Here is a 16,358-nt window from a genome sequence, read left to right as displayed (position 1 = left end):
AATAGGTAGATAATTATTGCATTATCCAAAATATTTAAACATATACCATACATTTTGTGTTTTAGAGACATTTTTTTTCAACTGAGCCATTTAAGGGGAGATAACTCTTTTAGTAAAAAAAAGTTACAGGTCTGATTGGGATTTTTTTTAAATTTTACTTGTATCAAGAAAGCAGTTCAGTGACACCACTTTTTCTTTTTTTTTCTTTATACATATTATAAAACCTATCTTCTCACAATTTCTTTCAATGAAAGTTCTATCTCATAGATTTTTTTTGCACAAAAATGTGTTTTTGCATGATCCTACAATTTTTCAATGACTCATAGTTTTAAAAATAGCACAGAGGCCCATTCTTTCTATTATATTTTTTAAAAGAGCATATAAAAATCTTCAATTTAGCAAAGTATAAAAAAAATGAATCTCAGGAAACTTACATATGATCTGCCTTAACATTGTGAGTACTTTTTAAAAGTTATCATGTAGAAAGTGGACCCATTTTTGATGAATTCAGTTTTTTGTTATATCTTTTATATAAATTTGCATGTTTGATTTATTTTTTGGACACTCAATTTTATGTCCTGATTTGGTTTCGGTCAGTATTATCAATTTAAAAAGCAATGAGGATAACGACTTCTATAAAAATTCAGAAACGTAGTGTCAAAACATTTAAAATGTGGAAACCAAAACACACATTTCACATCCTACTTTTTTCTGTAATTGAAAAAAAAAAAGTTCCGAGCTTTCAAATTACAACCATTGTACAGGATATTTATTCTGCTTTATTTCTCTTTCTAGAATTTACTGTTCTTTTTCAAGTTACACTTAAATTATTACTACTGAAACAAAATTTTGGCAATTAAATATTTTGTATTAAAATGTTTATATGTAAATATTTTGATAAGAACAAAAATTAATATTGGTATGAAAATGTTACAAATACAAATGTGAGTATGGTTAAATATAAACCTATTTAAATATGGGTTACAAATGTTAATTTATACATATGATAAATAAGTGCTTAATGATTGAAATCACTCATACTGTAGACCTATTTCATTTTACATGCATAATATTCAATGTTTATATGGCTAATAAACAATTATTGACCAAATTGTTGTTTTTATAATTTGCATTGTGATATTGTATTCTAATTCTTTGAGTCTAGTTAAGCCATAATAGAAATGAAAACAAATCAGCTCAAAAAAGTGTTTATGACTGTAAGACTGCGTCGATACACAATTCAGATGAAATTTATAGTTGAGAATGTGTCTAGACATATTAAGACATCATTAGGAATGTCGAGATTGTGTCGAGACATATTCATACATCATTAAGAATGTCGAGAATGTGTCGAGACATATTCATACATCATTAAGAATGTCGAGAATGTGTCGAGACATATTCAGACATCATTAAGAATGTCGAGAATGTGTCGAGACATATTCAGACATCATTAAGAATGTCGAGAATGTGTCGAGACATATTCAGACATCATTAAGAATGTCGAGAATATGTCAAGACTTATCGAGACAAATTCAAGACAGTCGAGAATAGGTCAAGACAAATCAAGACACATTTTAGACTGTCGAGAAAGTGTCGAGAAAAATCAAGAAACAATACAGATAGTCGAAAACAATGTCGAGAATATAAATACATATTTCAGACAAATTAAGACTTTGTCGAGAATTTTTACAAAAATTTCATACAAAACGAGAATGTCGAGTAAAAGTTTATGCAAATCGAGACAAAAACTGGTCTTTTCAGACTTTTGGAATTTTGTAGTGAGATGAACATGAAAAAAAAGAATGTTTAAAAAGATTAAAAAAAGGAAAAAACTTAAATAAATTTTTTGAAGAAACATTTTTGTTATATCTAGATGCAAATAATTTATATGGTTGGGCAATGTCACAAAAACTTCCTACAGGAGATTTTAAATGGGAAAAAGATCCAAATTATTATAAAAAAATTCCAAAAGGAAGAGGATGTTTAATTGAATGTGATTTACAATATACAAAAAAATGTAAAAAGAAAAAATATAAATATCCTTTAGCACCAGAAAAGATGAAAATAAAAAAACAAGAATTATCTGATTACCAATTAAATCTATTGGGAGACAAACCATTAGGTAATGAAGAAAAATTATTTTTAACATTGAGAGATAAAAAAAAATATATAATTCACGATAGCATTTTAAAAAAATATATAAAACTTGGAATGATAGTAACAAAAGTTTACAGAACAATTTCATTTAAAGAATCAAATTGGTTAGCAAAATACATAAATTTCAATACAGAACAAAGAACTAAAGCAAAATCAGATTTTGAAAAAGATCTTTGGAAACGGATGAACAATAGTTTCTATGGCAAAACATTAGAAAATATCAGAGGAAGAAGTGAAATAAAATTATTTACAGACAGGGAAGAAGTAAAAAAATATATAAAAAAAAACAAATTTTAAAGACTCAATAATATTTAATGATAACTTTGTTGCAATTGAAAATAATGTTACTTCTGTTAAATTTAATAAACCTATTTATTTAGGACAGGCTATATTGGATTACTCAAAACAATTAATGTATAGCTTTTATTATGATGTTGCTAATGAATTATGGGAAAAGAATGAATTAGTTGCAAGTGATACTGATAGTATGATTTTGAGTGTAAAAACCAAAGATATTTATAAAGACATGGAAGAAATAATAGATGAACTAGATACGTCTGGTTATCCAAAAGATCACCCTTTATATTCAGAAAAAAATAAAAAAGTAATTGGTAAATTTAAAGATGAACTTAATGGGAAAATTATGAATGAAATAGTTTTTTTAAAAAGTAAAGCATATTCTTTTACATTAACAGATTTAAGTGAAGAAAAAAAAATTAAAAGGAATTGGAAAAACTACAATAGATAAAGATATTAAATTTGATGATTATAAAGATTGTTTGTTCAATAATAAAACCAAAATGAATAAAATGTGTACAATGAACTCTAGCAAACACAAAATGTTTGTTAATGAAGTAAATAAAATAAGTATGACTCCATTCGACGACAAAAGATATATTTTAGATAATGGAATAGATTCTCAACCTTTTGGATTTTAATTTATTTTATTACCCAAACAATAAAACCAGTTAATGCCATACCACCAACAACAAATGCAATCTCTCTATTTTTCTGGTCTTCTGATGGAGTATAAAAATCACTTAATGTAGGTTTAGGTGATAATGAAGTTAATTTTTTATTCGTGACACGATAGTATAGTTTCATTGCCTGGTCAACATCATCAAAAGTCTGAACCACATGATGTTCCTTTTGCAGATGTGGATACTAAAAAATTCCAAAGATCTTTTAGAGTACATACAATCTAACTCTCTTTCATCTTGTAACAGTATTAAAACATTTGACTTTTCTACTCTTTACACAAGTATTCCACATTCCAAACTAAAAGACAAATTAAAAGAGTTGGTATTACTTTGCTTCATAAAAAAGAATGGCCAACGTAGATACAAGTATCTTGTCTTAGGGAGGGATAAATCATACTTTGTAAAGAACCATTCTGATTCAAACAAAAAATTCTCTGAAACCGATATTATCAAGATGCTTGATTTCTTGATTGACAACATATTTGTTACGTTCGGAGGACGTGTTTTTCAACAGACTGTCGGCATCCCAATGGGAACAAACTGTGCCCCTCTACTTGCTGACTTGTTTCTTTATTATTATGAGGCTGACTTCATGCAGGAACTTCTTAGGAAGAAAGATAAGAAGTTAGCAATATCCTTTAACTCTACTTTCCGCTATATAGATGACGTTCTTTCACTAAACAATTCAAAATTTGGTGACTATGTGGATCGCATCTATCCCATCGAATTGGAGATAAAGGATACTACAGATACAGTTAAGTCGGCTTCATATCTTGACTTACATCTAGAAATTGACAATGAGGGTCGGTTGAAGACAAAACTTTACGACAAAAGAGATGATTTCAGCTTTCCAATTGTGAACTTTCCATTTCTAAGTAGCAACATTCCAGCAGCACCTGCATACGGGGTATATATCTCCCAATTGATACGATATTCCCGTGCTTGCATTTCCTATCATGATTTTCTTGATAGAGGGTTACTGCTCACAAGGAAGCTATTAAACCAAGAGTTCCAAATGGTGAAGTTGAAATCATCCCTTCGTAAATTTTACGGACGCCATCACGAGTTGGTTGACCGTTATGGAATAACCGTTTCACAAATGATATCGGATATGTTCCTTACGTCGTAACTACAATCCCCTTCCCTTTCATGAATTTGACCTACCGAATTAGACTATTTACCGGATTTGTAATCACATAAGCAACACGACGGGTGCCGCATGTGGAGCAGGATCTGCTTACCCTTCCGGAGCACCTGAGATCACCCCTAGTTTTTGGTGGGGTTCGTGTTGTTTATTCTTTAGTTTTCTATGTTGTGTCATGTGTACTATTGTTTTTCTGTTTGTCTTTTTCATTTTTAGGCATGGCGTTGTCAGTTTGTTTTAGATTTACGAGTTTGACTGTCCCTTTGGTGTCTTTCGTCCCTCTTTTGTAATTGTTCATTTATAAAATCTAATCTTTGTATTCTTCTTTTATTCCATTCTGATTGTGCTTTTTCTAATTTTTCTATAGCTTTATCATGTCTTATTTTCTCTTCATTTGCATTACTACCCATATGTGAAAATAAATAATTACTCCCTGAAAATGCAAAAGCATTTGTTATTGCCCCACCAAGCATCATTGTTAAAGCACTTGCCATTTTATAAAAACAAAAATTACTTCATAATATCAGCAGGTATAATACCTTGCTTAATCAACATATCTTTTGTTGCCATTGCAAGTAATATATCAATGGATAACATTACAACATCATTCATATTAAAATCCACTTTTGGTGCTGGCCTCCTTAATACCTTTTTACCTATTTCTGCATATCCAACTGTTAACAATGTTTCCACTCCAGCATGATATAACATATTTGCTATTTGTTTTCCGTCTTTTTGAGTTGTCATTTTAATGTACTAAATTTAATTAAATTCAAAAGGATCAATTTCTTTCTTTTGTTTTTCTGGTTTTGTTATTTCTTTAATCATTCTTTCTGGTTTCTTACTTTGGTTGTAAAAAAACAATCCCAATCCAACAATACTTATAGAAAAAAGTACAAATGTATAATCAACTAGGGAACTGGAGTGTTTCTCAACCGAAGGAATATGTTCGTTTGATTCATAATCTGTTTCTGTATCAGAATCTTTTGTTATTTGTTTGATTTTTGAATTTTCTTTTTTTAATTTTTCCACTTCTTTTTTTCTCAATTCTGCATTTCTTATTCTTACTTCTGCACCTTTCTTACCAGCAGCTACTCTTTTGGGGTCTTTTGGTTTGGGTTTTTTAAATACTTCTTTTTTTTTCTTCTTTGTTTTCTATTTGTTCAGGAGTTTCATTCATCATTTTTTATGTCATTATTTTCATCTTTTTTTTGGAAATCGAGCGAAGCGAGTGGTTCGATATGTCTTGCTGTTGTTAATATTGCAGTAAAAGGAGCAAGATACATTCCATATCTATAGTACAGTTCACAACATATATTAGTTAAAGCATTATTGATAAAAGGATCTTCCTCTAAGTCTTGTATCAAAATTGGTGGATTAACAACTTTGAAATACTTTGATACAACCATGACATATAAATTTATAAAAGAGTTTCCTAATGTCTTGGTCATACTAGCTCCCAATCTTGCTTCATATTTACAGTATAGTTTGTTTATTTGTTCTGTTGTCATTTTATCAATATCTGACAGTTGTAATTCTTTACCCAGATATTGTTTACTACTCCCACCAGCAACAACAGCTGATAATCTTTCGCGTTTTTTTTCTTGAAGGGAACCGTTCACTTCGCTCGCTTCATCATCAATATTTATGTTTTCCACAATTTGCTCGCTTAATAATTCTTCAGCATTCATTTTATACGTTTCAAAAAACGGATATAATTTATTTTTAACTTTAAAAAAATTAAATACAACATATCCAACCAATGATAAGACTGCAGTGTTTGTTGCAATTGTTAGTATTTCCAACAGCATTGCTTTTTTTTATTGTTTATTTTGGTTAAATTACTTAAGCATTACTTAAGCATTACTTAAGCATTACTTAAGCATTACTTAAGCATTACTTGAGAATTGCTAAAAAAATTAATTAAGTAACCAATAATCAGTAGGTTGATCTGTCTTTAATATTAATTTACGATGTTTCTTTTTTTTAAGTTCTTCCTTTATTCTTTGTCTTTCTTCCAAAGTAGGAATAACATCATTTTCTCTTAGGCAATTATCAAAACTATCTCTATCTTTTGTGTAGAACATGCATAACCATTTTGTTTGTTCTCTTAAATCTTTTAAAACAGAGTTGTATCTCTGTGAAATGACCCACACTGATTGTTCCGCATGTCTTCCTGAAAATGCAAGCTCGGACAGCATATCTTTTTTCTTTGTTAGTTCTTTTGTTGCACTGCAGTCATCAATGATATATAATGTTGGATGACCAGCATATTTTTTAAAGAACACTCTTAGTAGTTCTTGTAGCTTCTCTTCTTCATAAAGGGAACCGTTCGCTTCTCTCACTTCAACAATAGGATTAACAATTATTAGATTTTTTGTTTTTGGTTTTCTAACATCACCAATCCATTCACGATTTTTGTATGCTTTGTTCCATTGGATGGTTGGACAAAGTATGACTATATATTTGAAAACTCCACTATATTCTCCTTCTAATAAATCAAGAACAAACTCTGTTTTTCCACATCCTGTTTGTCCACATATAATAGCACAATGGGGATATTTTGGTAATTCATAAAGGGAATCGGAGTGTATCTCTTCCATTTTTTAAGGGGAACCGTTCGCTTTGCTCGCTTACTAGTAATTAACTTCTTTAAATCTTCCATCTTCAAAATTAATTTGTGCATCTTGTATAACAAACAGATAAACATTTATTAATTTATTTGCTCCTGCTGTTTTAGTTATTTGGATAGTAATACCTTCAGAAGCATTTTCAATTCTTCTACCTGAACCGTGTAATGAGTTGTCATCTGTTGAACGTAAATCTAACCATAATGCATAATTAGTTGTAAGATATTTTTCTAATGTTGTATAGGATAAATTTAAATCCTTTAAAACTTCTTCTGTTGTTTTATTTCTTTTTGAATTTAAAGCAAAGAATTTATTTATTTCATCCCATTGTTGATATGCTTTCATTCCTTGACTGTATAGTTGATTTGGAACACCTTCTATTGTCATTTCTACTTTTGTTATGTTAGGATTATAATAAGTTTCGGTACTTGTTCTTTCAGGATCTTCGAACAACATTAGAATTCCTTTCATACTTCTAGCTGGAACATTTAAATTTATATTCCACAATGTATCAGATTTGTTTTTGGTTATTTTTCTATGTCTTAGTATTCTATCGTACAAAATAACCATCTTACCATTAACTTGTTGTCTTATCTGTCTTGCTAATTCTGCATCAGTAACCATATCAAATTCTAAACAAATGTTTTTGATTGTATAACTTGCAGATGTATCTGTTGATTTAATAACATTGCTATAATTATTAAATGTAAGTTCATATTCAAGTCTATCACCAAGACCTGCTTGATAAAAAGGCATATGAGTTTCTAATAGTTCAAAATCAAGTGGGATACAAAATCTTGCACCATATGCAGTTGCAATTGCTTCATCGCCTGTGTCTGATGCTTTATCATCCGCGCCAACTCTGTGTTTTAACATGTTTGTTTCACCAATACCTTGGTATGCCATATTTAAACGTTCAGATGTAGATTTCATTAAAATCAACATAACAATGATAAATATCACTATCATCAATTGACATAATTTCATTTCCACTTATACGAATTGTTGTTTTTTTAACTATTGTTCTGATATATAGTTGCATTGTCGTCTGTAGATGTGAGTTCTATTTCGAATGCCAATCTGGTTGTTCCAGGAACAATAACATCATTATTGCTTAGATTGGGGAATCTCACTAATAGCTGTTGATTTTGATCAATAGTTGAAGGATTATTTGTTATTGATACACTTTGACGAATACCTTTCACACCACGAGGTTCTCTTATTTTTCTGTAAGGATTTAATTTGTTTCCGTATGCCGACATTTTTAAGGATTAAATTTGTTATAAAAATAATTCAATTACCACTGATACTAGAGTATTGATACATGTATAATTATTAGTCATACTAATAAAACTTATTAAATCTCCAGCCTTAACTTCAAAAGGTGTATAAAAGTTATTAAAACCGTGTGTGACACCATTATCCAAACTCATTTTGTAACTAGTTGACTTATCATTAACAATCATCTTAATGGCTATAATATCTGTGCTTGTTCTTAAACTTACTAAACTAATACCCAATATTTGTCCTGGAAAGTTCATGACATAATAACCACCACCATCACCAAAATTAAACTTTTTATTTCCATGTATTGGACCATCAATTCCAGCATATATACTTATTATTTTTCTGTCTGGTTTATTGTCAATATTACTAACTATATTTTCAACATTTAAAACTCTGATGGTTAGGGAGCGACACTCCGGTGTAAATTTCTATCCTTAGTATCCATTGTTTGAAGCTCACTCTTCATATTTAATATTTCTTTTTCTACGTTTTTTTTTTGACACCAAGTATGCTCATTTTATTAAATAAATTATATAACTTCTAAAACACAATTAATTGGTAAATGATTAATTATCTTGTTATTATTTTCATCTCTTATTTCTAATTTCAATTCTGTTATAACATCATTTACTAAACACTTATATTCCGGATGCTCAAATCTCGCTGTTATAACTTCACCAAACTCTTTATTCTCGACTGGGATAACAACCAATAATGTACTCGGCTTACCGTCAAGATAATTATGAGAAGTGCTAACTTGTTCCAAATGGATATATAATGATTTATGGATAGCAAAATCTACAAATTTGTTTCCATAATGTAATTCATTAGGTTCGAATTTACGTTTATTATTAAATCCTAACATATTTCCCAAACCCTTACTTATCCTTAACTCAGTAGTAGTGTTTAATGAAGCGATACCATTTGCTTCATTTACGGATAATACAATATTTTCTTTTTGAAATTCATCCACTATTTGTTGAAAACTATAATAACCATTCATAATCCTTTGCTGTTCCTCTCCGGTTTTTGTTATAAACCCATGATAAACATTATACCAACCTATACTGTATCTTATAAATTTCAAACCAATACGTTTATTTCCATTTCTGTTATTTATGTATTGTTCTAAGTTTATTGTATTATCAATATTTGAAATAGTATGAAACATTTTTAATATAAAAAAATGATAACAAAAGAATTTAAATATAATCCTAATGTTTCATATAATCCAGGTATTAAATATTCTGAAAAAGATCATCAATTAAAAACAAATTTTGTAAATCAAACGATATTTGTAAATCAAAAAGAGAACTTTAAAACATCTTTTCCTGATTTATTTCAAAACTATCAAAACCCATCAATACACACTAACGAACCATGGAATGCCTGGATTCATTCTTCATTTGATTGGTGGCAATGTCAGTTAAATTTTGCAGTTTGGTGTGCAAGTACAGGATGTGGTGTTTCTTATAATGATCATATACAAAATACTTCAAATCTTACAAAGTCTTTTTATATGTTTCATTTATATTATTGCATTGCCAGAATTTTAAAAGAACTTAAATCACCTTTACCAACAGATTCTTCTTTCTGTTATTACAAGAACCCATATGACAAAGCTGCATATCAGAAATTATGTGATGAATTTAATATTTCTCCAAATACAGATTGGAGACAAAAACTAGAATCATCATGTCAAGGAGTAGGAAGTTTTGAGCAATATTATAAACCAAGTGGTGAATATAGACAAAATCATAAAAAGGATGGTCCATTCTTTAATATTCGTGATACAATTTATCATGAAAAAGATATAAGTATGGCTTGGACAACATTTATTTTAGATAAATCAGAAGGTTTTACACGAGCAGGTATTGAACGTATTAATGAAAGTATTAAAATTTACGTATGGGCTTTGTTGGGTGCACAATCTCAAACAAAAACAGAAATTTTAAAAGTAGGAACAGGATTTGATGCACAAAAACAATTCTTAGCAAATGTACAAGATGTTATTAATAGTCCTATTGATTTACCCACTCAGATATCAAATTATCAAAATGTTTTAAAATACGCAAGAAGTAAAGTTGATTATGCTTATGGACTTGGTTTATATATGTCTCCCAGTGATATGGTTTTACAAATTGGAACTATTGTTGGTTATAATAATAAAATTATAATTGCAACAGAAAATCAAACACTTGGGTTTAATGATGATTTAAATAATAAAAATTTTGATCATGTTGATTTTAAACCAAAAGAACCTGTAAAACCACAAGAACCTATAAAACCTGAAAAGCCTAAAGAACCAAAAATAGATCCAATAAAAAAAATTGAACATGAAGATCATGAAGATAATAAACAAGCAATAATATTTATAAGTATTGTAATAGGATTTACAGCACTTTATTTTTTCAAATAATCTCTAGCAGCAGTAAACAATAAACTAACAACTAAAATAAGCAATGCCCATAAGTTGTTTGCAAACAAATTTACTACGTCTTTTGTTGCAGACAATAACCAAGAAACAATAGAACCTATAATACCTGGTAATGCAGCTGCTAATTTTCCTGCAAGAAAAGATAATAATTTTCCAAGATTTTTTAATTGTTTTTTCATCCAATCTTGTACACCACCACCTTTTGATGGAGCAGGAGAAGGAAAAGGAGAAGGAGAACCAGTAAATGCCTCAACAATAACACCAATAATCATTCCAAAAGCAGTTAAAACACTAACTATTGTTATTCCTTGTTCTCTGAATAATGTTCTTATTCTTTCACCTAATGTTTTGTCTTCGTTTAACATTTTATGTATTGTTTGTTTAAATCTGTTTACTTGACTACGTAGTTTTTCTTTATTAATATTAATTACTTCTAGTCTTGCACTTCTCTCAGATTCCAACTCTCTTATTCGACTACTTACTCTATCTATTTGAAATTCATCATTGTCTTCTTTAGCTTGTTCTAATTTGGCATTTTCTTTTGCTAAGTCTTTATTTGTTTCATTCAGTTTTGCTAATTCATTTGCAATCTCTTCTTTTACTGATGTCATTGCACTGATTATACCATCCATCTCTCTTTTTGTCATATATGTTTGTGTTTCTTCATTTATGAAAGATGTTCCTTGTTCAATAAATGAAGTTTCTATTTCTTTCACATGTGTTTCTTCATTACTTGCTATTTCTAATAATTCTTGTCCTTCTTGTTGTGTAGATATTTCTTGTAATGGAATTTCTATATTATCGAGTTCATTTAACATTCTCTGAAACCCTGCTCTACCTTCTATTATTCTATCAGATATTTTAAAATCATCTACACCTAAAACATCCCTAACAAAATTAACACCGTAATAACTTTTAAGAGTGCTAAATTTATAAAATTTTCTTTTTTCTTTTTGGTAATACGTTAATGCAATATCATTACCTTTTTCATCTTTTACATATAACATTATTTTTCCATCATTTTCTTCCCCAACAAAAAAACCGTCTTCATTACGTATAGTTTCACCATTTTTTTTATAAAATTGTTTAATCATTTTTTTTGTAGTTTCTTTTTTACGAATTTTAGCATCATTTTCTGATAAATCTCTTGATTTTTCAAATCCCTTATTTATATTATTTTGAAACTCTTCATCATCTTGAAAAGACGTTTCTTCTTCTTCTTCTTCTTCATCATAATCATTATTTTTAAACTCAGGATTATCAAACTCATAACCTCCTTCAGCCATTTTTTTAAAGAGAATTTAATTCATATTTTGGAGGAGCGTCCGTGTACATTTACGCCAAACATTTTTCATTTTAAAATGAAAAATAAATTTTCAAATTGCTCTGCAAATCCTAAGGGTAGTTGGTTTGAAAAATGTAACAAAAACCTATAGAAATCACTTTCGAAAAACCATTTTCTCTATGAGATTTGAAATTTGTTATTTTCATGAAATTATATTTTTGATTTAACGAACATATTGAAACAAATAACAATAACTTTCTGTTAAAAATGATTTTATTTTGTCAAAAGTTTAAAATTATTAAAACATTTGTATTTGCTTGCTTGAGAAAACAAAACATATTTCAATCTCATTCTTAAAAGCAAATATTGAAAATACTGACCTTTAGCATTTTTCAATTTAGTTTACAATATTGACAAATGGAAAATGATCTAACGTGGAGCATTTTTCAATTTGACTTACAATATTGAAAAATGAAAAATGCTCAAGCGTGGAGCATTTTTCAATTTGTCTTCAAATATTGAAAAATGAAAAATGCTCCAACGTGGAGCATTTTACAATTTGACGTTTAATATTGAAAAATGAAAAATGCTCCAATTTTTCAATTTTCATTTTACTGTGCAATATTCAAATTTGAAAAATGTTCATTATTTAAATGTCTAATAATGGGAACGAAATGTAATTTGTTTCAATGTAGGCGTTTTAAATGTTTAAATTGTTGTCCCTTTTAATTAAATGTTACTATTTCCGGTTTTTTTTGTCTTGTTTTATGCGCAATATGTCTTGAAGATCTTTTTAATGTGTGTTTGTGTGTGTGTGTGTGTATGAACTATGTGTGGTATCAACAAATTCCGAACAAGAATGGTACACTGACAAGTACGACAATGACCACAAAGAATCATTCTTTCTTTTTATCTATATACAATGTATATAGCTGTCTTTATAGCTACGTGTTTATATCTATCTTTCGATCTATCAATCTGTCATTCATTTTTTATATCTTGCTATCTGTCTATCTATCTGACTTTTGTTTTTCTTTGTCTTTTCTTTCCGTAAGTCGTTTTTGTTCTGAAAATGGAATTACTAGGCGATGCAGAGTAGACGAAGTAGCATTGAACCATATCGTGGCTGAATGTGTCAAACATGTTAGAAAAGAAGAGAAAATATTAGAATATTAGATATTGTCCATGTCAGTTTCTGTACATGCTCAAGGAGCAGGGTTCGCGATTCGAAAGGGATGGGGAGGGTTGGGTGTAGATGTTAAATTATTCTGATCACTGTGCTAGTATATGTTTTCAATTTTGTATTTTTCTACATTGTACAGCGTTTCCTAATTTTGAATCTGTTTAATACAAACTTGTTTTTCCCAAGCTTATGATATTCACAATTTCATTCGCAGAATTTCAAATAAGCAATCATCTTATAAAAGAAAATATGAAATTAACTTGCATGCATGTATGTGTGGTAAATGTATATTTCGAAGAATGAAAGACTTCTTATATTTGCTTTTACCGAAAACAAAATGTAGCAAAGAATATATAATAATTATGTGAATAGTATTTCAACAAACATGAAACAGTTCCCCCGAGGTTCTGTATTATGTACATTCTATTATAGTATGATTTTACATCTTCAATATGTGAAAGCAAAACGAGTATTATAGGACAAATATGTCGACACAAAAAAGGGTTCTCAGTCAGTGACAATCTTCTTTTTAAATACAAAAAGGAAAAAATAACAGATCGACACAGATCGACACAAATGATCGAATTTCAAACCGTATGCATCATGTACATGGAACAAATACTAGTAGTTACATTTATCAAGCAAAGGAATCAACGTGTGTGAAGCTAGAGTTGGTAAAGCATTAGCAACAGTTAACCCTCGCTACCATCATTTACGACAGTAGCAGTGGTTGATCCAGAACTTTTCATGAGGGGTGGCACTGACTGACCTTAAGGGAGTCCAGTCATGCTTCGGCGATTTCCTATATAATCAACCAAATTTTCCCCACAAAAGAGTGGGGGCACCAACGGAAATACATAGTGTTTCAACTTCTGCAATGATGACAGCGTATAATGCACATGGTCGACGCTTCCACAAAGCCAAAGTAAGGGACAACATCAAAAGTTCAATGTAGGATAATAAAAAAATACTTAATTTACATAGTTTTTTCACTGATTCCTTATTCTTAACTTAATTTGTGAAATATTGATTGTAAAAAACGGACATATGTAAAATCGATTTTGGATAAACAAAACTCGCAGCAATTTCACACCTCCGCCCCCCCCCCCCCCCCCCCCCCCCCCCCCCCTCTATCACAAACATCGAGCACGCTTGTATCTGTACTATATGTTTAGCATTTTTTATAACTTGTTTCTTTGTTTGTATACGCCCGTCTAAAACGGGACATATTATGGTATACCGTTGTCCGTCCGTCGTCCACACTTCGGACAATTAATAAAAAACGCTTCCACCAACGTTTATGGAACTTTATCGAATTGTTTATATCTATTGACGTAAGCTCCCTTTCGATTTTTATAAAATTCAAATTTTTCGTTTCCATGTTATGAATTTTTTTTCCTTAAAAAGGGGGGGGGTTTCAGTTTTCGGAGACTAATTCTAAAATGCTTCCATCAACTTAATGAGACTTTGGTGAATTGTTTAAATCTATTGACGTATGCTCTGATTTTTATAAATTTCAGATTTTACGTTTCCGTGTCATGAATTTCTATGCTTAAAAAAGGGGGGATTTTCCAGTTATCGGACAATCACTCATAAACACTTAAACAAAATTTTATGACAGTTTAGTGAACTGTTTAAATCTGTTGACTTAAGCTACTTTTCAAATTTTTTTTTTAAATTTCAGATTTTACGTTTTTTAGTTATGAATTTTTATTTTGAAAAAAGGGGATTTTTTCCAGTTTTTTGGACAATAACTCAACCACGCTTTTACCAACTTTTATAAAACATTTACATTTTTGGAGTTATGGAGTTTTTATTCATAAAAAATGAGGCCTTTTTCCAGTTTTTCGGATAACAAATGAAACGACCTGCAATAGCTAATTATGAGTACTGGTAGCTGCTTAACGTACAGCGGCAAATATTTTTTGCACATTTATGACATCCAAATGTTATTTTAATGAAACTTAAAGAAATAAGAAAACGTGTGAACCCGTAATTAATGAGAAAAATTTAACAAAACCTATGGCGCGTAGGGTAGCCGAATCTGGTCTGGTGTTGAAATCCATACACAAAAGTCATTACTACGGCGTGTTGTACAGCTGTGCAATATTTTTCATGACGAGAACAGTTATTTTCATTTATTGATAATGAATTCGAAGTAAATAATACTATCTTGAATTCTTTTCTTGTTTAGCATTTGGCAGCCTCCAAATTTTACGGAGAATTGTCATTGTAAGGCCAAATTTAACAGACTATCAATGAAATAACAAAACCGACTGCATGTGCGAGACTCTCATTGGTGGACAAGGTCGTATAACACCTCTATTCGTAAATAGAATAATAAGTAAAGAGAGTGTCTCGTCCTATTCTGGACTTGAAATTGGTACATAAAAAAGCCGATTTTAATTGATATTTTAAAAACATATAATATTGTATGTGTATGAAGAAAAACTTTCAATAAAAATCCGTTAAAAAGATTTCAAAAAATATATTGGTGTCGTTTTTGGTTTGAATTTAAGCAAAATATTACCAATAGATGCAGCATTGTCACACGTTAGTTTGTTTAATTGGTTGTACATGTATTCTTTTTGTATATGAAACTGGATGTAATAGACCAAAACAAGAAAACGCCCCTTCACATGCTGTTAAAAGGGCTTGTAATTAACGGTGTCTTTTGCTATTGTTCATCATATTTGTATTTTGTTCATTGTTTTGTACTTAAATCAGGCCATAAGTTTGAGTTTTTTTGCATTTGTCATGTAGGTGCCTTTCATAGCTTACTATGCGGTATGGGTTTTACTCTTTGTTGAAGGCCGTCCGATGTCCTATAGTCGTTTAGTCATTTGTCTTCTTATTTGTATAAGCATGTCCCTATTGTACATTTTTTACTTCAATGTATTGAGAGATAAAAATTGAAGTATCGGCAAATGTACACTAATTGCAGACAGACAGATCAGAAAGTGTACACACGTTAAAACTCGTCGTATAGTTAGACGATCAGACAGACGAACAAAGTGTTTTCAATATAGCTCTTCTTCTAGACAAACAAGTATATATACTATGCAAATATTCATACGTATACGCCGTAAAAAAAATGTTATGTACTTATCTATTGATAAAGACATCGTTCAATATCATTCTCTTATACCGGCTGCAGTACTTCCTATGAAATATTATATTACAACTTCATTTTCGGTCGATTGATGCAATAATGGCATGAGTTAAATTGCACAAAACAGCTCTTATTATAAA

At 29.9% G+C, this 16,358-nt stretch overlaps 1 protein-coding gene across 1 annotated transcript; it reads right to left on the bottom strand.

Moving 5' to 3' along the window:
- Nucleotides 1–10,604: 10,604 nt before the first annotated feature.
- LOC139490249 (uncharacterized protein PF3D7_1120000-like) lies at nt 10,605–11,924 on the bottom strand. Its single transcript, XM_071277101.1, has one exon. The coding sequence runs from the start codon at nt 11,922–11,924 to the stop codon at nt 10,605–10,607; it is 1,320 nt and encodes a 439-aa protein (XP_071133202.1).
- Nucleotides 11,925–16,358: the final 4,434 nt, after the last annotated feature.

The sequence above is a fragment of the Mytilus edulis genome, chromosome 9 (assembly GCF_963676685.1).
Source record: "Mytilus edulis chromosome 9, xbMytEdul2.2, whole genome shotgun sequence".
Classification (NCBI taxonomy): Eukaryota; Metazoa; Mollusca; class Bivalvia; order Mytilida; family Mytilidae; genus Mytilus; species Mytilus edulis.
This window is presented reverse-complemented; position numbering and strand designations above follow the sequence as displayed.

Excerpts from the sequence above, each read along its gene's own strand:
- LOC139490249 (XM_071277101.1), bottom strand. The coding sequence starts at position 11,924 with ATGGCTGAAGGAGGTTATGAGTTTGATAATCCTGAGTTTAAAAATAAT.